Source organism: Xenopus laevis, chromosome 4L, assembly GCF_017654675.1.
Source record: "Xenopus laevis strain J_2021 chromosome 4L, Xenopus_laevis_v10.1, whole genome shotgun sequence".
NCBI classification, from domain to species: Eukaryota; Metazoa; Chordata; class Amphibia; order Anura; family Pipidae; genus Xenopus; species Xenopus laevis.
In genome coordinates, this window is record NC_054377.1 from 43,684,857 (window position 1) to 43,710,874 (window position 26,018).

General features: G+C 40.5%; 1 protein-coding gene across 1 annotated transcript in view; it reads right to left on the minus strand.

Moving 5' to 3' along the window:
* The window catches only part of LOC108713497 (copine-2-like), a 95,602-nt gene that overhangs the window by 36,995 nt on the left and 32,589 nt on the right, over nt 1-26,018 (minus strand). The window contains exon 3 of the mRNA XM_018257063.2: nt 15,179-15,358. Coding sequence (XP_018112552.2) covers nt 15,179-15,358 — 180 coding nt within the window. The remainder of the gene's footprint in view (nt 1-15,178; nt 15,359-26,018) is intronic.

The window sequence follows — 26,018 nt, forward strand, 5'->3', positions numbered from 1 at the left end:
TGGATGAATATTTTTTTTACCAACAGGCATGCCAAGAAAATCTCCAGAGATCTCCACTCATATAAAAGCATCAGTGTATGAGATAAAACAAACCATGTAGGGAGGCTGGACACTGGTTACACATTAAATTGGCCTGTTATGTTGCAAACATTAAGGAGACAAGGTAATAAATCTTGTTAAGACAACTAATTGTCTAATAACCCATAGCAACCAATCAAAAGGTCACATTTACAGGCAAGCGGTTTAAAAACAGATATGTGATTGGCTGCTATGGCTTAGTAGATGTGAACAAAATTTTTTTATAAATAACTACCTTTACTAATGTAAATAGAGCAGTTTAATTTAGCTTTCAGTGGGCAAATATTTAAGAAGACAAAGAGTCTTTTCAGCTTTACGTGATGTGGAGCACCTTCAAAATAACATTAAACCTGCTTTTCAATTTTAGTGAAAATCCCTGACTGCTCTCTGCTGGCCCAGTTTTTACAACTTCCTCTTTGATGCTGCCCACAAACAGCCAAAAGGCCTGACCCACAAAGTAGATCTAGGTCATTACAGTAGTATTACTATACTATACATAGTAAGTAAGGTTGAAAAAAGACACAGGTCCATCAAGTTCAACCTTTTAGTTTTTATCTGCCTAACTGCCAGTTGATCCAGAGGAAGGCAAAAAACCCATCTGAAGCCTCTCCAATTTGCCTCGGATGGGGAAAAATTCCTTCCTGGCTCCAAAATGGCAATCGGACCAGTCCCTGGATCAACTTGTACTATGAGCTATTTCCCATAACCCTGTATTCCCTCACTTGCTAAAAAGCAATCCAACCCCTTCTTAAAGCTATCTAATGTATCAGCCTTTACAACTGATTCAGGGAAAAAAATCCACATCTTCACAGCTCTCACTGTAAAAAACCCCTTCCAAATATTTAGGCGGAACCTCTTTTCTTCTAATCGGAATGGGTGGCCTTGTGTCAGCTGGAAAGACCTACTGGTAAATAAAGCATTAGAGAGATTATTATATGACTAGACATTAAGCCCGTTAAATTAACGGGCGCTAGAACATATGTAGTCAAACATTTATAAAATCAGACGGACACAGGGACTGGACGAATTTGCCAGAGACGGTCTGTGGGGCACATGCGCAGTAGCGCAATCCTACGGACACAGGGACTGGACGCAGAGACACTTCAACTTTATTATATAGGATAGGATATAAGGATATACAAACACACTACCAACTATCTCCATTCTACACACCAAATATATCAGGTTGTATCCAAGGACAAACTTTGGTTTCCCCACAGTTCAGCACTTGCAGGTCCTCCTCCACCTGTTTGAGACGATCTCCAAGTACAGAAAATAAAGTGCTAGAATCCTCAAAAATTCATTGAGGAGGGGGATTTAACAGAAAGAATAAAATATAGTATAGTATTTTTTTTTTAAAAAAAAATTTTTTGTTTTTTGTTTTTTTTTTTTAAAAAAATTGTTAACACCCACCGTGATTATTAACAGTGATAATAGTGTTCTTTTATTTAACTTAGAAGAAGAGAGCCCAAAAAAGTGAAAGTTGTGGATTTTAGATGAAAAATAACAAAAAAAGAATAAAAAATAAAAAATAAAAAATAAAAATAAAAAATTAAAAAAAGTGAACAAGTGAATAATTCAGTGAATTAATAGATACCAACGATTTCTCTCCAAGTGATAGTGAATGCAGTGTTATTTGTTACTTAAAACACATTCAATTGTGCAATAGGTGAATATTAATGTAATTAAGGAATATTTAGTGTGGGTTCAACTTCCCCTTAGATTTTTCCCGTTTAAGATCCACACTCTATGGATTAGAGGAAAGGTAACATAGAATACTTTGCCACAATTCCGGTACAACCGGTTGTGCAGCTCACTCACCAAATGTGAGTTAAGGGAGAGCGTCTGATAGGTCCTGTTCGCGCTGTTTCCACTCTTTTTCTACTATCCAGGTTGTTGTAAGAGGGATAAAAATAGAGAGGGGCATGTGCAGGGATCACTTTAAAACAGTTTAATAGAATAAAAATACACTCACAAACACGATCGGTAAAACTGCAAAAGGATTGGTAAAAGTCCCGCGAAAGTCGCTGTGTCTCCTTGGCGTCCCTCGGAAGATACAGACGTCTCTCTGGATCGGGTACTCCTGCAAAAGGTTAGCGTGGTCCTTTTCGCTTACGCGTTTCGCCTGGCTGGCTTCTTCCTGAGCGATGACGTCCACATACTTTCTTGCCCCTTTATTCTCTGTGCGCTCTCAACCAAACTTACAACAACTTTATTTACAAGTGTTTCAGTGCATTTAGGCACTGTTCTTTATACAGCTAGTGCGTATTATAACTTCAAAAAAATCCTGCCCTATTGTTTCTACACCCAGAAGGGATTTAGTGCACTTATTTATACATATAAAACGATTAAACATATGTATTCAACAATTCTACAGCATTAAACATCCATAATTTTAAAAAAACTTTTTTTTAAAAAACAATTTAGATAACAATTTAAAAACAATTTAAACACTTGGACTCCAACATTAGTTTAAGCGATAATTGTCACATTCAGTGTTTGTCACACTCTTGAATATAACCTGTATGGCACCGCTCTGTATTTTTTTAAAATTACAATTCAAAGTATCTATTTCTGTCTTCTGATAAGACCTGAAAAGAGTAGCTATTTCCTTATCTAGAATTGTCTAAGGGAAGTGTCAATTATCATTACGAAAGTAACAGTTTCAATCCCCATAGTGTTATCAGTAGAATATAGTTACATTCAGGATTCTTGTGACTATATTACTTGTTTATTTGTCTAAAAACGCTTTAAGGTTAAAATCTATATTTAACCCCAAAGGGGTAAGGGATTTTATCCTATGTATCCACCAGCTTTCTCTTTGTAGGGTTTTGGTCACCAGGTTCCCTCCTCTCCAATTCTTTTTAACTTGTTCTATACCCCACCATTTCAAGCCTGACGGATTTTTGTTATGTTTTTCTGTAAAGTGTTTAGATACGGAATGCTTCATATTTCCTTTTTTTATATTATTTATGTGTTCTCCTATCCTTTCCTTTATCTTTCTATTTGTTTTCCCTACATATTGGAGTCCGCAGGGACATTCTAAACCATAATATTCGCTGTTTCACATTTAATCAAATCCTTTATTTCAAATGTTTCATTTGTTACTTTACTGATAAATGTCTTATATTTTGTAGTGTGTCTGCATGCTTTGCATAGGCCACAGGGGAAAAAACCTGGATATTTTGCTTTTGTGGTAATATCTGTATTTCCTGTACGAACTAGTTTCTGTCTGATATTTGGGGCCCTTTGAAATATGACTTTTGGTTTTGTTGGAAGGACCGATTGCAGTTCTTTATCTGTGCTTAATACATTCCAGTGTCTTTCAATTATTTTATTTATTTCCCTGGCTTTTGTATTGTATTGTGTAACAAAGCACATATTAAGGGAATTTTTCTCGTTTTCTTTCTTTTTTATTTCTTTGTCTTTTTTATATTCAAGCATTTCCTCTCTATTTTCCTGTCTTATCTTTTCATATGATTCTTCTATATCCTTTTCTTTGTAGCCTCTTTCTGTGAATCTTTCTTTGAGAATATTACACTGTTTATCATAGTCTCTTAAATTGCTGCAGTTCTTCCTCACTCTTCTAAATTGTCCTTTTGGAATATTTTTTATCCATTGTGGGTTGTGGTTACTAGATGCCAAAATGTAAGTATTCGTGTCTACTTCTTTAAAAAAGGTTTTGGTGTGTATTTTTTCATCTTCTATGTAGATCCAAGAATTCTATTTCCTCTGGACTAAATTTTAATGTGAAGTCCAAGTTAAAATCATTCTTATTGATCCTTTCTATAAAGTGCATTAGTTCCACTTCACCCTTGGTCCAGATTAGTATAATATCATCTATATAGCGTTTCCAGAGTACGAGGTCCGCGTCCTTTGTCTCAGGTCCCAAAAACATCTCCTCCCAGAATCCCATAAAAAGATTTGCATAACTGGGCGCGAACCTCGTACCCATTGCTGTCCCGCAGGTTTGTAAATAATACCTTCCCTCATACCAAAAATAGTTATGCTGTAGAATAAATTGTATACTATTTAAAATAAATTCCTTCGATTCTGGACTTATTTCCTCATCACTATTTAGGTAATGTTGTATTGCTCGTATTCCCTGCTCATGTCGTATACTAGTATAAAGTGCTTTAACATCTAAAGTTACTAGCAGCCAATTTTTCTCCCATTTTTGATTTGTCAATAAATTGAGTATTTGTGTTGAATCCTTTAAATAGGAGGGTAATTGGTTTACAAACGGTTGAAGTTTTGTATCAATGTAGTGGGAAAGGTTGCTGGTTAGGGAATTTATGCCTGAAATAATGGGTCTTCCTGGTGGTGTAATTGGATTCTTGTGAATTTTTGGAAGAATGTAAAAAACAGGAGTTACCGGATATTTACTTATAATATATTCCTTTTCTGTTCTATTTATTATTCCTTCTGTTTCAGCTTTCTCTATAAGTTTTTCCAATTTTTTTTGAAAAATTTCACCGGGATTATTTTCCAATTTTCTATATGTACTAGTGTCATTTAATAATTTCAGGCATTCTTTATTATAGTCTTCTGTATTCATAATCACAGTCCCCCCCCCTTTATCCGCTGGTTTTATTGTTATTAGTTTGTTTTCTGATAATTCTTTTAGGGCTAGTCTTTCTTGTTTCGATATATTAGTATTAGAAATTCTTTTTTTCTCCTCTCCTAGTTTTTCTAGGTCCCTTAAGATTAATTTTTCATACATCTCTATTGCTTTACCTTTTTCTTGGGATGGTATAAAAGTGGATTTCTTTTTGACTGTTATATTTTTTCCTTTTGCCTCATTTTCATAGTTTCTTGTTTCTGCATTTCTATTTAAAAAATATTTTTTAAGTGTCAACTTACGAATAAATTTCTGTGCATCTATGAATAAGTTGAAACTGTTAGTTTTATTTGTAGGTGCGAAATTCAGTCCTTTCTCTAATACTTTTTCTTGTGCTTTTGTTAATTTTGTTGTACTAAGATTAAATATCCCGTTTGTTCTTTCCTTTGTTGTAATTTCTTCTACATTATTCTCTTTTTCTTTATTTGTTCTTCCTTTTTGCTTGTCTTTATTTGGCCTTAGTGTTCCCATCTGTCTCTTTCTTTCTGACCTTTGTGTTTCACATATGTCCAATTCCCCCCTCCCATTCGGTATTGTTCTTTCTGTGTCCATTGTTTTTCTCTCTCTTTTTCTAAGTGATTTGTTCTTTCCCAAAACTTCTCTTTGTTGTGTGTTCGGTGACCTCCCCCTAAAAAATACTTATTTCCATACATATGTGTTTCTTTTTCTTGCCTTCCATTATCTATTGTATATTTATTTTGAGTTGTGTAATGTATTTGTTTTGGGGACCCAAATTTTGCTCCCTTCGTTTTCTCTGAGGGTTTTTGGTAGTTTCTATTTTCTATATCATGGATATTTCTGATATTTTTCGAACCTCCATTGTCTAATTTCTGGGAGCTGAACTTTTTCTTATTGCTTCCTCCATTTCCTCTCCTATAGTCTTCTTTGTCTCTTCCGAATTTCTTTTTCTTAATATCAATCACTTCTCGTTCTAATGTATTGAGTCTTTCAGTTACTTTTAATTCGAAGGTTTTAAACTCCTCGAATTCTTTAAAAGGTTCAATTTCCTTACGATATTCACCTATCTCTTTACCTAAGTCATCCAACTCTTTCCCGTGTTTTTGTATAATCAGTTTCATTAGGTTATTACTACACTCTTCTAATATTTTATTCCAACTATTTGTGAAATCTGTGTCTTCTAAACCAAACGTGGGGTTTTTGTGTAATCTTAAACCTCGTGGGATTCTACCACATTCTAAATATTTCTGTAATGTTGTTTTATCCCACCATATCTTTAATTCTTTTTTCATTGCACCTTCTATTTTATATAAAATGTCCACCATTTCAATATCAACCAAGTGTTCCGGCTCATCTTCTGACTCATTGTCCAAATCCCCAAAAATATCATTAAAGTCATAATTCTTATGTGATCTAAATGCAAACATTCTGTATTTCACCAAAGTCCAAGGTTACTGAGGAGAGAACAAAATCCAAATATATCAGGTTGTATCCAAGGACAAACTTTGGTTTCCCCACAGTTCAGCACTTGCAGGTCCTCCTCCACCTGTTTGAGACGATCTCCAAGTACAGAAAATAAAGTGCTAGAATCCTCAAAAATTCATTGAGGAGGGGGATTTAACAGAAAGAATAAAATATAGTATAGTATTTTTTTTTTTTTTTTAAATTTTTTTGGATAGTAGAAAAAGAGTGGAAACAGCGCGAACAGGACCTATCAGACGCTCTCCCTTAACTCACATTTGGTGAGTGAGCTGCACAACCGGTTGTACCGGAATTGTGGCAAAGTATTCTATGTTACCTTTCCTCTAATCCATAGAGTGTGGATCTTAAACGGGAAAAATCTAAGGGGAAGTTGAACCCACACTAAATATTCCTTAATTACATTAATATTCACCTATTGCACAATTGAATGTGTTTTAAGTAACAAATAACACTGCATTCACTATCACTTGGAGAGAAATCGTTGGTATCTATTAATTCACTGAATTATTCACTTGTTCACTTTTTTTAATTTTTAATTTTTATTTTTTATTTTTTATTTTTTATTTTTTATTCTTTTTTGTTATTTTTCATCTAAAATCCACAACTTTCACTTTTTTGGGCTCTCTTCTTCTAAGTTAAATAAAAGAACACTATTATCACTGTTAATAATCACGGTGGGTGTTAACAATTTTTTAAAAAAAAAAACAAAAAACAAAAAAAATTTTTTAAAAAAAAATACTATACTATATTTTATTCTTTCTGTTAAATCCCCCTCCTCAATGAATTTTTGAGGATTCTAGCACTTTATTTTCTGTACTTGGAGATCGTCCATTCTACACACACAGTCAGCTCTCTCCATTCTACTCTCAGATTATCCCATCATATATATTGTGACAAAGAGCTATGTCCCAATAGGCTGCCTGTATATGATGGGAGGTATATAGCACCCAGCCTGAGGTATTGGCTCCTTTAAATCTCCAGGGTAAGACAGGTTAGGACCCTGGAGCAAGGATAGTTCAGTATGCTGCCCAATTAGTCCGCAGGTGGGGCTGTTTAAGGGAGCCTGGCGGGGAGTGGGAGTGTGTTGTACTGGGAGTCAGAGAGAGAACCTCTGAACACACGCTGTGAAGTGTTTGTGAACAAACTGTGAATTTAACTGCAACTCAAAAGAGCAACTGTTTTGTTACCCCTGCAAGGAACTTTTCTATGGACTGTAACACTGCAAACCGGTGAGGTTTTTCCTTATTTGACTGTTATAGCACGGAACTTGTGCCTGTTTAAGTTGTCCGGTTTGAACAATAAAACCCCAGGCAGGAGCCTGTTTCATTTTTGTTGCAAACCTAAGTCTCCTGTCTCCTCTGTAAGAACTGTTTTACCTGAGCCCTACCCGCTGCTTTGAGCTATCCCCCACAAATGGTGTTTCGGATGCGGGCAACAGAGAGACAGTGAGCATAATAGGACAGCCATTGTTAAAAGGCCAGTGCTATCTGCTGCAGACTGTGGGAGTTGTAGTTCAACAACATGGAGGAACTTGTGTTGCAGCTGGCCAAAGTCAATGCTTGTCAGCAGGAGGCAAATGCTGCCCAGCAAGAGACCAATGCCATCCAGAGGCAGAGTATGGCCACCCAGCAAGAGACTAATCGTTTGCTTGCAGCTCAGCTGGCAGCATTAGCAAAGGCGGTTGAGGCTGATCGACAACTCTTGACGGATGTGGTACAGCAGATGGCTACACTGGGGTCCAATGTGTCAAGGGGGGCCCCTAACACAGATAGCTCCATTAAGGCCAGTCGTTTTCTGCAAAAGATGACGCCACATGATGATGTTGAGGCATATCTGCATACTTTTGAAAGGACTGCCGAGAGGGAGTCTTGGCCCAAGTCCCAGTGGGCAGGTCTGGTAGCGCCTTTTCTGACTGGAGATTCCCAAAAAGGCATACTTTGATTTGACCAAAGCCAGCCACAAAACATCCATCTGCAAGGTCCCCAGGAAAAGCCAGTGAGTCGTTGCCTCAGGATACCAGGGCTGACCAAAAGGCTATAGAATGGTCTAAAGGAGCTGACAAAACCCAGCTGTCCCCTCCAACCAAGGGTCGAGGCCAAGTGCAATGCTGGCGATGTAATGAGTGGGGTCATGTTGCTGCCAGGTGCCCACTACCTGCAGAGCCCATGGATTGTCACTCGGCTCAGCAGGTGTCATTGTTTGCTCACCCTGTGTGCACCGCAGACACTGACTTGCATATGGCGGTTGTAAAGGTGGGTGGAAAGTCTGTTCAAGCTCTGTTGGATTCCGGGAGCTTAGTGACAATGGTGGATGCCAGTTTGGTAAGCCCAGACCAGGTTAATGAACGTAATCTTGGGGTGCTCTGTATTCATGGAGACTGTAAAAGTTATCCCACTGCTATAGTGACATTTGAAACTGTTACTGGTACTGCATGTCATGAAGTGGGTGTTTCCTCTGTTTTGATGCATAGTGTAATTTTGGGACGAGACTTTCCCCTCTTTTGGGAGCTCTGGGGAAAGGAAGGTTCTCCACAGGGGTCTGAGAAAGGGATTCCTAAGGATGCACCAGGGGTTTGTGAACCTAACTCAGAGGTATTTACTGAAGGGGAGACCATGCTTGAAGCAGATCATTTTCCCCTAGAGGTACTAGCAGGTGAAACAGAGTTGCCCTTGGAGCCCTCTGAAGCATCCGATATTCCAGATTTGGAGGTCTCTCGGGTTAACTTTGGAACAGCCCAAATGAGGGACCCTACACTAAATAGGGCCTGGGAAAATGTTAAGGTAATTAATGGTGAACCTCAGGAACCTGGTGCTGAGAGTGTCTTTCCCCATTTTTCTGTCAGTCAAGATTTACTGTATCGGGTTGACAAAATCCAAGGGGAGGTGGTAGAGCAGTTGTTAGTGCCCCAGTCCTATAGGCGAATGGTCTTGGACCTGGCTCACACTCACCCTCTGGGTGGTCACCTACGTCAGGAGAAAACCCAACAGCGAATTTTACAAAGGTTTTATTGGCCCGGTATATTTGCTGAGGTGAAGGGGTATTGTGAATCTTGCCCGGAATGCCAACTGTCTGCCCCGTTACCTCATTTCCGTAGTCCTCTAGTGCCGTTGCCTATCATTGAGGTCCCATTTGAAAGAATTGCAATGGACTTGGTAGGGCCACTAGTTAAGTCAGCTCGGGGCCATCAGTATATTCTTGTAGTTATGGATTATGCTACGCGGTATCCTGAGGCAGTCCCTTTAAGAAACACAGCCTCCAAAAATATTGCTAAAGAGCTGTTCTATATGTTTACCCGCACTGGCATCCCTAAAGAAGTCCTCACAGACCAGGGTACACCCTTTATGTCTCGGGTTATGAAGGAACTATGTAAGCTATTGAAAATTAAACAGTTAAGAACTTCTGTTTATCACCCCCAGACTGATGGGTTGGTAGAGCGCTTTAACAAAACCCTGAAAAACATGTTAAAGAAGGTGGTAGATAAGGATGGGAGGGATTGAGACTGTCTCCTGCCATACCTTATGTTCGCCATTAGAGAGGTGCCCCAGTCATCCACAGGCTTTTCGCCCTTCGAGCTATTGTATGGTCGTCACCCCAGGGGTCTCTTGGATGTAGCAAAAGAGACCTGGGAGCAAGAGGTAACACCCCATAAGAGTGTGGTGGAACATGTTACCCTCATGCAGGATAGAATTGCTGCAGTCATACCCATAGTCAGGGAACACATGCAGCAAGCACAGGAGGCCCAGAGTCGGGTTTACAACCGTTCGGCTAAGGTTTGAACTTTCAACCCTGGGGACCGAGTGTTGGTTCTTGTCCCAACAGTTGAGAGCAAGTTCCTGGCTAAGTGGCAGGGCCCGTATGAAATAATCGAGAAAATAGGTGAGGTGAACTATAAAGTTTACCAACCAAATAAAAGGTAGAAAGAACAGCTTTACCACGTAAACTTAATAAAACCCTGGAAGGACAGAGAAGTCCTTACGGCTATAGTTCAACCCCTTCCTCCTACCCAGGAGGGTATACAAAAGGTGAAAATAGCTGAAACCTTGTCAGAGCCACAAAAGCAAGAGGTCAGGGAGTTTCTGCAAAGAAACACTGAGGTGTTTTCTGACATACCAGGTTGTACAAATTTGATAAAGCATGATTTCATTACTGATCCTCAGGTTCGGGTCCGCCTTAAGCCCTATCGGATCCCAGAGGCCCGTAGACAGGCAGTGGACGAGGAAGTGCAGAGGATGCTGGATTTGGGGGTAATTGAGAAGTCTGTAAGTGAGTGGAATAGTCCCATTGTGCTTGTTCCTAAACCAGATGGGTCTATACGATTTTGCAATGACTTCAGGAAGGTAAATGAAGTCTCAAAGTTTGATGCTTACCCTATGCCAAGGGTTGACGAGTTGATTGAACGACTAGGTCCTGCTAGGTACATAACAACTCTTGACCTAACTAGAGGGTATTGGCAGGTACCAATGTCAGAAACAGCTAGGGAGAAAACAGCCTTTTCTACCCCACAAGGGCTCTTCCAGTATGTTCGTATGCCATTCGGCCTCCAGGGGGCCCCAGCCACGTTTCAAAGAATGATGGACCAAATTCTTAGACCTCATCAACATTTTGCCTCTGCTTATTTGGATGACGTGGTCATTTTTAGCAGGGATTGGCAAAGCCACCTCCCCAGAGTACAGGCCGTCCTAAATTCCATTAGAGAAGCAGGCCTGACGGCAAATCCCAAGAAATGTGCCCTAGGTTTGGAAGAAGCCCGTTATCTGGGGTACACTATAGGGAGAGGTGTTATCAAGCCTCAAGTGAACAAGGTCGAGGCAATTAAAGACTGGCCCCAGCCGCTCACTAAAAAGCAGGTCCGTACTTTTCTTGGTATGGTGGGCTATTATCGCAGGTTCATTCCAAATTTTGCAAGTAGGGCTGCTCCTTTGACCGACCTGACCAAAGGGAAAGGGTACACAATGATTAAGTGGGGTCCTGAGGCAGAGGAGGCATTCCAAGATTTGAAAGTGGTTTTATGCCAAGATCCAGTGTTGGTCGCACCCGATTTCAAAGAGAGATTTGTTGTGCAAACTGATGCCTCTGGTGTTGGATTAGGTGCGGTATTGTCACAGTTAGTTGGGGGAGAAGAGCATCCAGTGGTCTACTTGAGCAGGAAGTTGACCCCTGCAGAGAAAAATTATAGTATTGTTGAACGGGAGTGCTTAGCAATTAAATGGGCACTGGAAGCTTTGCGATACTATCTTCTGGGCCGCCAGTTTGTACTCATTACGGACCACTCTCCCTTAACCTGGATGTCACAGGCAAAAGAAAGAAATGCAAGGGTCACCCGTTGGTTCCTTTCCTTGCAGAATTTCAATTTTACAGTGGAACACCGACCAGGCAAACTGCAGGGTAATGCAGATGCCTTGTCAAGGGTCTACTGTATGGTGGCTAATGGTGTCCGAAACCCCGGGTTCGAACAGAGGGGGGAGGTATGTGACAAAGAGCTATGTCCCAATAGGCTGCCTGTATATGATGGGAGGTACAGTATATAGCACCCAGCCTGAGGTATTGGCTCCTTTAAATCTCCAGGGTAAGACAGGTTAGGACCCTGGAGCAAGGATAGTTCAGTATGCTGCCCAATTAGTCCGCAGGTGGGGCTGTTTAAGGGAGCCTGGCGGGGAGTGGGAGTGTGTTGTACTGGGAGTCAGAGAGAGAACCTCTGAACACACGCTGTGAAGTGTTTGTGAACAAACTGTGAATTTAACTGCAACTCAAAAGAGCAACTGTTTTGTTACCCCTGCAAGGAACTTTCCTATGGACTGTAACACTGCAAACCGGTGAGGTTTTTCCTTATTTGACTGTTATAGCACGGAACTTGTGCCTGTTTAAGTTGTCCGGTTTGAACAATAAAACCCCAGGCAGGAGCCTGTTTCATTTTTGTTGCAAACCTAAGTCTCCTGTCTCCTCTGTAAGAACTGTTTTACCTGAGCCCTACCCGCTGCTTTGAGCTATCCCCCACAATATATATATATATATATATATATATATATATATATATATATATATATATAGACACACACACACACCCCTCATCCCACTGTCCAGAAACAAAACTGCCAGCTCATCCCATTATACAGAAAACTGCCAGCTCATCCCATTATAGACACACACTGCCAACTCACGCAATTGTACACAGTCAGCGAACCCCATTCCATACACACTGCCAACCCACGCGCGCGCACACACACAGCTCATCTTCACTACCTCTTCCCTCAGCTGTACTGAAATTCGCCTCCTGCCACAACAACACGTCACCACAGTGTGACCTCTCCTCCAACCGCTAAAATAGGTGGTGAAGCAGAGCACACTCCTCAGTGTAATCAATGACGCCCGGTGCTCAGGGTAGAGGGCTCGGCAACCCCCTCGGTAAAGGCTTCCAAAAAGGTACACTGGCACACAGGGCAATTGAAAAAGCAGGGTTACCCCTTGCTACTTTTATTTAAGCGGACGTGCGACGTTTCGGGGTTCCTACCCCTTTCTCAAGCATGAGAAAGGGGTAGGAACCCCGAAACGTCGCACGTCCGCTTAAATAAAAGTAGCAAGGGGTAACCCTGCTTTTTCAATTGCCCTGTGTGCCAGTGTACCTTTTTGGAAGCCTCTCCTCCAACCGGACACGTCACATCCCAGCGCCACCCGAAAGCGAAGTGGAAGTGCTGCCTCCGCTGGTGCAGAAACCGCAAGGACCCGGGTAAAGGGGAAGTGAACCCGGTCACTGTTAATCCATATTAGAAGCCATTGTGCCGCGTGATCAGCATTCTGTGCCCAGGAAGTTATTGCGATTGGAGCTACTGAGCAGGTGCTTAGCTAATAGCATGCTGCCGCGTGATCTCGCACCACTTTGCCAGAAACGGTCCGTGGGGCACATGTGCAGTAGCGCAATCCCACGGACACAGGGACTGGACGCAGAGACACTTCAACTTTATTATATAGGATCCCCTTATATATTTATACATAGTTATCATATCAAAAAAGATTTTCCATACCTTTTACCAGCTTAGTTGCCCTTCTCTGTACCCTCTCTAATACAATAATGTCCTGTTTGATTGATGGAGACCAAAACTGTATGGCATATTCTAGATGGGGCCTTACAAGTGCTCTATACAGTGGAAGAATGACCCCCTCCTCACGTGACTCTATGCCCCTTTTATTTGCCCTTGATGCTGCTGACTGGCATTGCTTGCTACAGCCAAGTTTATCATCTACAAGGACTCCAAGGTCCTTTTCCCTAATGGATTTGCCTAGTGCAGTCCCATTAAGGGTATAAGTGGCTTGGATATTCTTACATCCCAGGTGCATGACTTTACATTTATCAACATTGAATCTCATTTGCCACTTAGCTGCCCAGATTGCCAGTTTGTCAAGATCATGTTGCAAGGATGTCACATCCTGGATGGAATTAATTGGGCTGGATAGTTTTGTGTCATCTGCAAACACTGATACATTACTTACAATACCCTCCCCTAAGTCATTAATGAACAAGTTAAATAAAAGTGGACCCAATACTGAGCCCTGAGGGACCCCACTAAGAACCTTACACCACAGTGCTCATCAGTTAGGACTAGGAGGGAGGAAGTGTTCATTAATAAATAAATGAATAAATAAAATCCCATTTTTACTTTCTTTAATGAAAAATAAACCAATATCTCCAATATATTTTAATTATTAATGTGTACTGTTTTTACAAGAAACCTGACTGTATGCAGTGAAATTCTCCCTTCATTTACTGCTGTGGATAGGAATTATCAGACGTTCCTTAACTGCTCTGCAGGGAAACAATCATACTTATAAACAGCAGGTAGAGCCCCCCACCTAAAGCTGGCCACAGACGCAAAGATCCGATCGTACGAATCAACGTACGATCGGACATTCCCATCTCCCGACCTGCCACTAACCATTAAGATCAAAGTCTTACCATTCAGATCAAATAAAGTACAAAACAACAGATCAGCCAATGTCCTGCCCCTAACAGCAATCGTACGATAGTTATGTCTGACAAAGCTAGTGACAGTCTCCCACTAAAAATTGTACGATCTGCAATACACGCGGAGATATTATCGGCAGCCGACAGAAATTTTCTATCCTGTCCGATCGACCAAACGACCGATCTCCGCCGGACGAAAAATGTTGGGACTCTCCACAAACGGTCTGAAAATCGTACGAATCCTCGATTCGTACAATCGGATCTTTGCGTCTATGGCCAGCTTTACTTTCCAGCCATGCAGAACTCAAGTAGATTTGTTTGTTTCCCTGTAGAGCAGTCGCCGACTGTGTAGAGATTTGTATTGGATTTTATTTTTGCCTTTACATCCCCTTTACTGTTTCCAACTCCATCTGCTGGGTCAAAGATCATGGAGCCAGATTTGAACAGATAAACTGGGATTCTGTATACAAAAACTATAAAAATCCACATTAGATTACATGACAACACAGGAACCAGTGCAGTCTGTCTATTCTGATTATTAATCAGTCTTGCTGTATTGGCTTCTGACAGATATTATTTGACTTGGGCTGTTTTGATAATTTATGACGATCCCTAAGCAGCCGAGACAACACTGAGCATGTGCACAGTCTTGTCTTGCAAAGATGTATAAAACTATGGGGGGTTGTGGATGCACACCTGAGGCCAATTTCAAAAAGTTTAAAGCCCTGTCTAAATGATTCAAGTAAATATGCAAGTGCATGTAATTTTGAAACAGGGTTTTTTGTTACAAAGTTATGATCATAATATTGATAAGCCACCATACCACGTCAAGGTAAAACCCCACATGGTGGTCCCTAACTTATTTATCTCTAATCATAGTAAAAAAGGAAGATTACCTCTCTGTGTAGTACCAATTCTTTATGTAAACATCTCCTGTGCCTTGGTTTCAAATTCTGTGCTAAATCCTCCCCCGCCAACTTACCTTAGCAATGCTGAATCAAAGGCCCAAAGTTTGAACTCATGTACCCAGGGTTTCCAAAAGTCTGTGCAGCAATTCTGAACATAGGGTGTTCCCTACTCACCATTCCAAGTGTGCATGAGAATTCCCCCAGGAAGTCATGCTCGTAGAGCTGCGTGCTTGACTTGTCCTGGTCAAATAAGGCAAACTTTAATTTCTGCGCCTCTTCAAAGTGATAGTTGATGGTAAACTTTTTGGCAAACACAGGATTTAGGTTGTTTACGGTTGTTTCGGTTCTGTCGATCTAATAATACAAAAAAGAAAGTGTTACATAAAACCATTATTAAAGGATGAAGCTGATAAGGCATATAGCACATAGGGGCAGATTCACAAAAGGGCGAAGTGACTAACGCTGGCGAAAATTCGCCAGTGTGACGTCATTGCGGCACTTCGCCAATTTACTAACGGTAGCTGGAGCAACTTCGCACTCTAACACCAGGCGAATTTACGGTCTGTCGAAAGATCGTTACTACGCAAATTCACTAAGTTTTTGATTTTACTGACCCTTACCTCTATCGCCAGACTTACCTTCGCCACCTCAGACCATGCGAAGTGCAATAGAGTAGATAGGAGTTCCTCAAAAAAAAGTCTAAAATTTTTCTAAGTCCCAAAAAACGCTGGCGTTTTTTCCTATTTAAAGGGTGATAGACTGAAAAAGATTTTACATTTTTTTTTCCGGGTATCCTCCTACCCCCCTACATTTGCTAACATATGGCACCTAAACTATACTGTGGGCACATGTGTAGGGCATTATAACAACTTTATATAATTTTATTAAGGTTCCCTGGCCTTGTGTAGTGTAATGTATTTGCTGCAGCATATACGGCCATTGTACTTTAACTGCACGCCGTATGCTAATTAGCCAACGCTAGCGTAACTTCAAACTGCTGAGCGTAATTTCGCCAGCGTTCGGTATCCTGTGCGCAACTTCGGATCTTCGTGAATTAGCATTGTCCAGGTGAATTTACGCCTGGCGAAGTGTTGCGATGTGCGCGAAGCCATCACTGGCAAATTTTCACCTGTTAGTGAATTTGCCCCATAGAAGGCTGTTGCAAAAGTAACTTGATTTGAGGGAGGTTTATATGCCATAGGCACATATTTGCATCTACATTGGTAAATTGAGCACAAGTCACAAATAGTTTTTCTTAGCAACCATTGCACAAAAGACAACTTCTGGTATTCTGATGCACTTGTTGTCAGTAATGGTTTTAGCACAAGAGCAAACAAGTGCAAGCCAGTTGTGTATGCAGGCTCAACATGCTAAGGTAACCCTGGAAGCAACAACTCATCAAGAGAGGTCCACTGCTGAGAACACACTTACACATGTTTTACTGTCTTAAAGTGGAAAGAGCTCAAGCCGCCGCAGTTCTTGTAAACCAGTGGTGTGTTCTTTTCCCACTATGTGGTGTGTTCTTTTCCCACCAGAGTGCAGGGCATATCGACCTTTTGGAAACACTAGAGGATTTATGTACTGAATATGTGCTTGCCCAGGACAGCCCAGAGGGTCATGGGAAACATATTTAAAATGTAGGTGGCTCACTCTGCAGACTGAACCCCAGGCCAGTGCATTAAAAAAAGCAATAGGTCATGGTCACAAGTTAGGGCTTAGAATCACTTAGGCTTACATTTTTCTTTAATGAGAGCTCATCGTCCTGACTGCTCTGTCCACACTGGGATAGCTGTCTACATTTTTACAAGCATCAAACACCTTAGCAGCTGTCTGTCTGCCTTTCTGATGTTTGATTGAAGTCCTTTATCAAAAAACCGACATTGCACAATTATCTTGCTGTGTTAGATAAGAGCAAAACGACTGACCTAAACCTGGTAAGCTGGATTTTTATCAGAGCATCTGTAATTATTTTTCCGCTTTCTACTTTGAGAGTTCAAGAGTGCAATGGCAGGGATTTATGGAAGACATACATCTGTATCTATAGCAGGTGTCCCCAACCTTTGTCACCTGTGAGCCACATTCAAATGTAAAAAGGGTTAGGGAGCAACACAAGCATGAAAAAGTTCCTTGGGGTGCCAAATAAGGGCTGTGATTGCCTATGTGGCAGCCCCTATGTGGACTGGCAGCCTACAGGAGACTCTACTTGGCACTATACTTAGTTTTTATTCAATTAAAACTTGCCTCCAAGCCTGGAATTCAAAAATAAGCACCTGCAACATCCAAGGGGTTGGAGAGCAACATGTTGCTCACGAGCTACTGGTTGGGGATCACTGATCTATAGGAAGTACAGTTGCTCTAGATTCACTTCTACTAGATATACATCTGTATCCCATAAAGGGACATTACTGTTTTTTTCCTGTGTGTAATAGGAATTAAAGGAGAAGGAAAGTGTTCTACCACTTGGGGCTGCCAAATGGTTCTATCCAAAGATATGTGTCCCCAGGCTTTTCATTAGTAAAAACAAAATATTTATTTAAAGTTGCATTAAAAAATTCGATACATACTGACCCCACACGGTCCACCCCCAAGTGATAGGGCCGGTGCTCCTATCAGCAGAAAACTGCACAGGCCCAGGGTTTTTCCAGTGAGCACCACGAAGCAATCCTCTTCCGTCTTCCTTTCTTTGCGTGGCTGTGAATGCGCAGTAGAGTGAAAAGCCGAACTTTAACTAAAAAGTTGGCTATTTCGTTCTACTGCGCAGGCGTCTGCCCCGGGAAATTTTAAGAAAGAACGAGCCGGGAGAGGATTGCTCCGTGGTGCCTGCTGGAATATCTCCAGACCGGTGCAGTTTTCTGCTGATTGGAGCACCGACCCAGGGTTTCGGGTAAGTAAATACAATCACGTGTGGACGCCTAACATTTGGCAACCCCAAGTGCAAAAAAACTTTCCGTCTCCTTTAAGGAAAGAAATGATCCGTCAGTTGATCTCTGAGTATTCTCCATCAAGTTTAACCCCTCCAAATGAACCCCAGAATGCTTGTACTACCTTCCACCTCTCACAGGGCGTATATGAGCCTGCAATATTCAGATGCCACCTAGGAAGCTATGAAAGGTTGTGTCTCCACAATTTCACTACTGATATATGCATTGGCTGGTTTAGAGACCTGTCCATGAGGTGGATTTCTTTGAGAGCCAAAGGATGCATTGTCAGTTTGTTTAGTAAAATAACTTTTATAAACTTCTGCTACAGCCTGAGAAAAGGCATCAGCAATTTTGTGACCAGAAGTCTAAATAAACCTGCCGTGACTTGCTCCCACTGCATCCAGCCCTGTTTCTCCCTTTAGGGCACTGTTCAACTATGGTGAGATACAGGAGACTCTACTCTCCTGCATTAAGTTCCACTTATGCGTGGCATGTACATTGCGGCTGTGTCACAATTCTGCCAATTCTTGCTTGCAATAAATAATTGTTGTTAACTTATTGTCTTCTATGTTGTCCTAATAAGTGTCTTTTTTCCACATGGATGTCAGGGAGCATGAGGTAAAGGGAGACAAATAATCTACAAAGTGGAAGGACCAGGCAAAGCAGCAATGTGAATGATCAACTAAGTTAACAGTCTACAAAAATTGTTGATATTCTACTGGAGTAAAGTCATAAAAAGATTTTTTTTTACATTACCATTGATATATATATAATGCACAAATAATACTTTGGGTGGGCTATATTGTGCTTTTACAAAATGATACATAGAAGATAAATTAGTTTTTATTTAAACATATCTGATAATCTAATAGATGACCCAGGGGTGTTATAATAGAGACAGCAAAAGGTACAAAGGCTGCTCGGGTCCATCAATACACAGAAGCCCTCTTGGGGTTTCAAAATATGTCTACAAAACACATATAGTCCTCAAGGGATTGGAAGAGCCTAAAAGCAGTGAGGATATAAAATTTGTAGTTATGTAACTGAGAACACAACAAAGTCTGTCACTAATCGAGAAAACAAATGTAAGCAGATACTATTCCAGATTACTTGTATGGCATTTATACTTGTATTTAATACCCCTCTCACACACACATGACCACACAGTTCTGCGGAATAGGTTGGCATTTCAAAAATAATAATATTCTAATCAGAAAATTCTGGTTGCAGAACATTCGACAGAGAAGAATTAGCATTATAGACATGTCAATTAAAGGAGAAGGAAAGCTCCAGAGGCATTTTATTGCCAATAGATTAGTTGCAATAGTACAAGCTAGAATGCTATGTTTATTCTGCAGAATGTTTACAATATTTACCATACCTGATTAAAATGCTCTAGAAGTGTAAGGGGCCCGAAGGCTCAGACAGAGATAGCGGACCAAGGAGGAAGCACAGTCTCACCAGATCGAGGTATCCAAGGGGTTAAGAGAAGGCAAAGTCAGGTCCAGGCAATAAGGTCGGTACAGGCGGCAAAGGTTCAATACACAGTATAAACAGGCAAGGTCAAGATCAGGATCAGATAACAGAAGAATATAGCACACCCAGGAACTCACTAAGTGGAACCTATTGTAGGGCAAAGTCTGGAGTGCTCTGGCACCTTAAATAGCCCTTCATTGGCGCCAAAAACGTACGTTTTGACGTCATCATGCTGGCGTCTTTGTGCTGGTGTCTTTGCGCTGGTGTCCAACCCGGCGCTGGCGTCTTTGCACAGGCGTCCATCTGGTACTGGCGTCCAATCCGGCACTGGCGTCTTTGTGCTGGCATCTAGATGATGACGTCACTGAACTGCGCCCAGGACGATCCGCATGGAAGGAAGAGGCGCCGCCATCTTGGGACGGAATGCAGCCATGCTGGTAAGCCTTCCTTACAAGAAGCTCTCTGTTTGTTTAGGATAACAGCTGCAGTATTAGTTTGGTGTGACATCACTTCCTGCCTGAGTCTCTCCCTGCTCTCTAATAGCTCTGGGCTCAGATTACAGCAGAAATGGGAGGGGGGGAGCAAACTGAGCGTGCTCACGCCCAGGAGGTTTAAGATGAAGGCAGGAAGTCTGATACAGAAGCCCATGTGTACACAATAGAAGGAAAGTAATGCAGTGTTTCTTTTGACAGAGGACTCAGAGCAGCACTACTTTGAGGGTTTACTGATATATTTAGGTGGACCTTTCTGATAAGGCTTACTTAGTTTTAACCTTTCCTTCTCCTTTAACAAAGGAAGGGGATTAAGCCTACAGTGTCGGACTGGCCCCCCGGGATACCAGGAAAACTCCCGGTTGGCCCAGGTGTCAGTGGGCCCTTCTACTCACCTTGTATGCATATAAAACAGCAGTTGCCCCATTTCTATATAAGAGTAAAGAGAAGAAATGGAGGTAGAGACTGATAATAATATTTGAGGAACAGTTTTTGAAAAAATAAAGAAAGTGAATGACAAAAAAAGAAAAAATATTTTGGAGAGTGGGCCTGTGGCTAAAGGTTTTCTGGTGGGCCCCAGGCATCCCAGCCCGACACTGTAAGCCTATGACAAATCCTAGTCACACAGACAATATACTACTAATATATATATAAGAGCTATTATTATACAGCACTCATTCTCCCAAGTACAAGCACTACCTTCTTTTAAAGAGAAAAATACTTTTACAGAAGGCACGAAAGCTCCAGTAGGTTCCATTAGAGCCCGATTTAAAGGTCACTATTTGCGATGCTTGCAGCCATGCACAAACCTTTGTGGCATTACTCTCACAGCTGGACTTATTTTATGGTAAATAGTCCTGCTGCCTTCATTTACTGTACTTTTTTGTGCAGGGAAAACTGCCCACACAGAAGATTATCAGGCTGCTCTCTGGCCACATTAAACCAATGGAAAGAAAAGGAAACAAAAAAGAGAACATTTAGTTCTTTCCATAATTTTAACCACCACAGGACCATACATTTTTAGAATGCATATTTTTCGTTTGCAGCACATGGGTATTGGGTGATTTCATGAGGAAAGATATTGTTTTCTCTTTATATGACCCCAGTTCTCCAACATATTTTGTCTAAGTTTTTTTTCAATATACATTTGTAAATCATTGAGTGAAATGCAGTATAATGCCTTCTGAATGCTGTAGGCATTCACATGCCTCATATTATACACATAGCACTACCTTTAAACCAATAATCAGAGTTTTTTAAAGCAATAGACTTACGATTTATCACTGCTATGGATTACTATACTCTGTACTATTACTATTGTGCTATGGATCACACAATTGAAGACAGTGAGAGGTAATTGGGGAAGGCAGCGGGGATGAAATGCGGGAAAGCATTGTAGATGAGATGCAGGCAGTATCGAGAAAGACAGCGGTAAAGACATCAGGGACATTAGTGGGGAATGTAACAGGGCGGAGATGGGGAAGACAGGTGGAGGTGATGGATGAAGTCAGCAGGGCGGTGATAGGGAAGGCAGTGGGGATGCCATAAGGGAAAGCAGTGGAGAGGAGATCAGGGTTAGCAGGGAAGAGGAGATAGGGAAAGCAGCATGGAGGAGATTGGGATAAGAGACAACAAGGAAAAAAGAAATTCAAGGCACCAAAATTATATCAGTAAGAGCATCTACCATGTTTGCCTGCCTAAGTGGATGCAGTGTAGCCTCTCGCTTTGGAAGTGCCAGCAGCACCTAAAGGAGATGGGAGTCTTGGACTGGAAGTATGTAAAAGGAGTGGATTGAGTACTGTTTTCTTATTTTTAAATCTATATCTACAAAAATAAAAACAGATACTTCTACTTTATGTTAATTGTAATGGTTTAGTCCATTGTGAAATTGTATAGCAAATGTTCCATTTAATTACAAGATAAAACACGGCAGACTATGCTGATCTTGCATGTTGCCAGGTCTAGGAAAAGAATTCCCTGTGAAATTTTGTAAATAATTTATGAAAAACTCACGGACACCCAGAAATGTGGGCTGAAGCATTTCAGCTGATAAGCCATACTGAAAGGTGATTACCACTGATTATAATGGGAGGTGATTTGACTGTCATTTGCTGACAAAATACCCAGCCACATTTAATAAAATGTAACAACAGTTCCTGCATACAGAAAAAAATAGAACAAGCAACTTTACAAATCATTTTTGAACCAGTAGCAAAATAGAGAATTACTTTTATCAAATCAATGAGCTCCCATGAATTTGCTTTGTGTTCATTTTCAGCTGCACTCTGCTTAATATTTGGACTTAACTATTCAGTGCCCTGTCAGAGCTCAACGCTGCCTCTAAGCCAGCACTTTTAAGTTGCAGAATCCCCTTTGCAACCACATAACTGATTTTGAAACAGTTATGCGCATTGTTTTTATTTCTACTTGCTGTTGCAGGAGCAAATTTAACTCTATATAACAGGCCAGGAAGATTCACCAAATAACACGGAAAGTCAACACTGTCTGCACTGCATAGCTCAAAGCAGTTGAACTGACACACTGATAGTTACATAGTTACATAGTTAAATTGGGTTGAAAAAAGACAAAGTCCATCAAGTTCAACCCCTCCAAATGAAAACCCAGCATCCATACATACACCCCTCCCTACTTTTAATTAGATTCTATATACCCATACCTATACTAACTATAGAGCTTAGTATCACAATAGCCTTTGATATTATGTCTGTCCAAAAAATCATCCAAGCCATTCTTAAAGGCATTAACTGAATCAGCCATCACAACATCACCCGGCAGTTTATTCCACAACCTCACTGTCCTGACTGTGAAGAACCCCCTACGTTGCTTCAAATGAAAGTTATTTTCTTCTAGTCTAAAGGGGTGGCCTCTGGTACAGTGATCCACTTTATGGGTAAAAAGGTCCCCTGCTATTTGTCTATAATGTCCTCTAATGTACTTGTAAAGTGTAATCATGTCCCCTCGCAAGCGCCTTTTTTCCAGAGAAAACAACCCCAACCTTGACAGTCTACCCTCATAATTTAAATCTTCCGTCCCTCTAATCAATTTAGTTGCACGTCTCTGCACTCTATCCAGCTCATTTATATCCCTCTTAAGGACTGGAGTCCAAAACTGCACTGCATACTCCAGATGAGGCCTTACCAGGGACCTATAAAGAGGCATACTTATGTTTTCATCCCTTGAGTTAATGCCCTTTTTTATGCAAGACAGAACTTTATTTGCTTTAGTAGCCACAGAATGACACTGCCCAGAATAAGACAACGTGTTATCTACAAAGACCCCTAGATCCTTCTCATTTAAGGAAACTCCCAACACACTGCCATTTAGTGTATAACTTGCATTTATATTATTTTTGCCAAAGTGCATAACCTTGCATTTATCAACATTGAACCTCATTTTCCAGTTTGCTTCCCAGTTTTCCAGTTTAGACAAATCCCTATGCAAAGTGGCAGTATCCTGCAGGGAACCTATAGTTCTGCACAATTTAGTATCATCTGCAAAAATAGAAACAGTACTTTCAATGCCCACATCCAGGTCATTAATAAACAAGTTGAAAAGCAAGGGACCTAGTACAGAGCCTGATAAATGTGCTAATCGCTAAACATTTCCAGACTGTCAGGAAAATAGAGACCAGCACTACAGGGACTTCATAATAATAGAGCACATTGATTGCTGAATTTCCTATGCCCCTGGAGTGCTTTTCTATTTTTTATATGTATGTGTGTTTATATATAAATACATATACATACATACTGTAAATACACAGAAGCCTACACTTGCTTGCTACTACTACATATTGTGCTGTTTATGAAGTAAATCTGCCAGTAACTAGGCATGTGAAATGATTAGGATGTAGATGACAAGATATGTCAATCTTGATTCAGCAGCTCAACAGAAAAAATTATAATTATCTCATATTTTTTATTTGTAACACTCAGTGGCTTTATATAGCCTCTGCAGCATTATTACTATTCTGAGCAGAGAGAATGCAATGTATGGATACACCCAGAGAGTTGTCCTTGGGTTCATAATCTGACCTCACATAGGAGGTGCCATATGTAATTATATTCATAGAAAATCAGATGGCACACACTAAAGCATTCGTGCTAAATAGTTGTAGTTTTATTGAGATCCCCACAAACAATATGTCTTAATAGGTGCCATATGTTATCAAATGTAGTGTGGAAGGAGGGTACCCCAAAATAAAATTTTCGATCTTTTTCAGCCTATCACCCTGTACGAATCACGTTGACGAATTTTCGCCAGCGCTAGCCACTTCGCCCTTTAGTAAATTTCCCCCAATGTGTTTCTGTTGTTTGCACCACCGCAGCATAGACTTGTTTTTACTAAGCACAGGAAACCAAATCTATTGCATAAAAAAGTAATCTCTCCTGAAACAGCAAATGAAGCGTTCGTTTTTTTAAAAATAAATCGAATGAAACAAAAATATAAGAAATATGTGACACAGAATTCCCTAGGAATTTTTGCCATCATTTAATGGAACAGTAACACCAAAAAAAAAGTGTTTTAAAGTAATTAAAATATAATGTACTGTTACCCTGCACTAATGAAACTGTTTTGCTTTTGCTAAACACTAGTTTAGTTTATATGTGTTTCTGAAGCAAACACGCCAGTTTTACCAGTGTAGACTGGTAAAAGTAGGACTGTTTGCTGGTGAGTGACTTTGCCTTGAAAGGATGGTGATTAGGTGTGCATGCAGTAGTCCAGTGTGTAGTCTTGTAGTAGCTGACACAAACTATATATACCCACTTCTAAATCCTTCTTTAAAAAAAAGGAAAAAAATTTTACTTTCTGCCCCAATGTCTTACTATCCACTGCTCTCCTTGCTGTCTTCACATCAGCCATTCTTCCTTATGGTTCTGCCACTTTCACCATTGATCATTTACTGTAACTCTACCTTTCATTTTGTCTTTTCAGTAATCTTACCAGCATGTCTGGGATTAATATGCTCATCCACTGTCTGCAGTGGTCTTTCCATCCAGTCAGGGGATTAATAAAATGTCCATTGCCCATTTCTGCCATGATCTTACTGGCATGCCTGGGGTTAATGGAGTGCTAGTTGAACATTTTCTCTAGTGATCCTACTAGCGTGTCTGGGTAATTATGGCTAAAGTGTATGGCAAAGGGGGGCCTAAGAGCAGTGATATTCTCTGGTGGGCCATGGTATCCCAGTCTGACACTGAGTGCATTATATTTTAATTGCTTTAAAAATACTTTCATTTTTTAATGTCACTGTTCCTTTAAAATACTGCTTGTGTCATCAAAATATGGGAAACTATCAAAAAAAGCTGATTTCTTCTTTTATTTATCTTGATGCATCCTGAAATGATGGACAGAAACAGAAGGCATTCATACACTTCTAAAATGTACATAGTTTACAGATACAAACTGCTTAGTTCTTCTGAGCAACTGATCAAATAATGATTCGTTTTCTCAAACAAAATTATGTTTTCTTAACCAGAAGTAAAACTGGAATGTAATTAAAGTCGCAAAGAGAAAAACAATTCGCACCAATAAGAATAAAAATCCACATCTCGCAATGTAATATTGTTCCTTAAGATGTTATTGCATTGCGAATTTCAATTGCGCATTGCAAATTTTAATTGCGCATTCTTAAGAAGTGCTTGAAGGTGTCATAATGTTTTGGCGCAAACATAACGACTTTTTCAGTAAGAGGTTTTATTACATTGACTGCACATTGGCGCAAACTATAAAATTCGCAAACGGTCTTCCACTGTCGGAAGTGGTCGCTAAACAGTTTCCGGGTTCACAAAAGCTATATTAAATTCGCACAAAGCAAAATTTGTTCACGCAAAGGCATAACTTTTCGCATTGCAAATAGTTTTTCTGTTGCCGACTTTTATTACATTTCCCAGAGGTGTGTTTCCTGGAAGGTATGAAAATGAGGGCAGAGATTCCCTGACACTGATCCCTGCACATTTAGATGACTGATGCTCTTTTACTATTGCGTTCAAAAAGCAGTGACGTTACTGCGACTGCTGCCACTTGAGAAATGCTAATGCAGCAAGCAATATAGCGATCGCAGCACTAGAGGAGCCCAATTTCCAACTCTTAAGGGGGTTATTT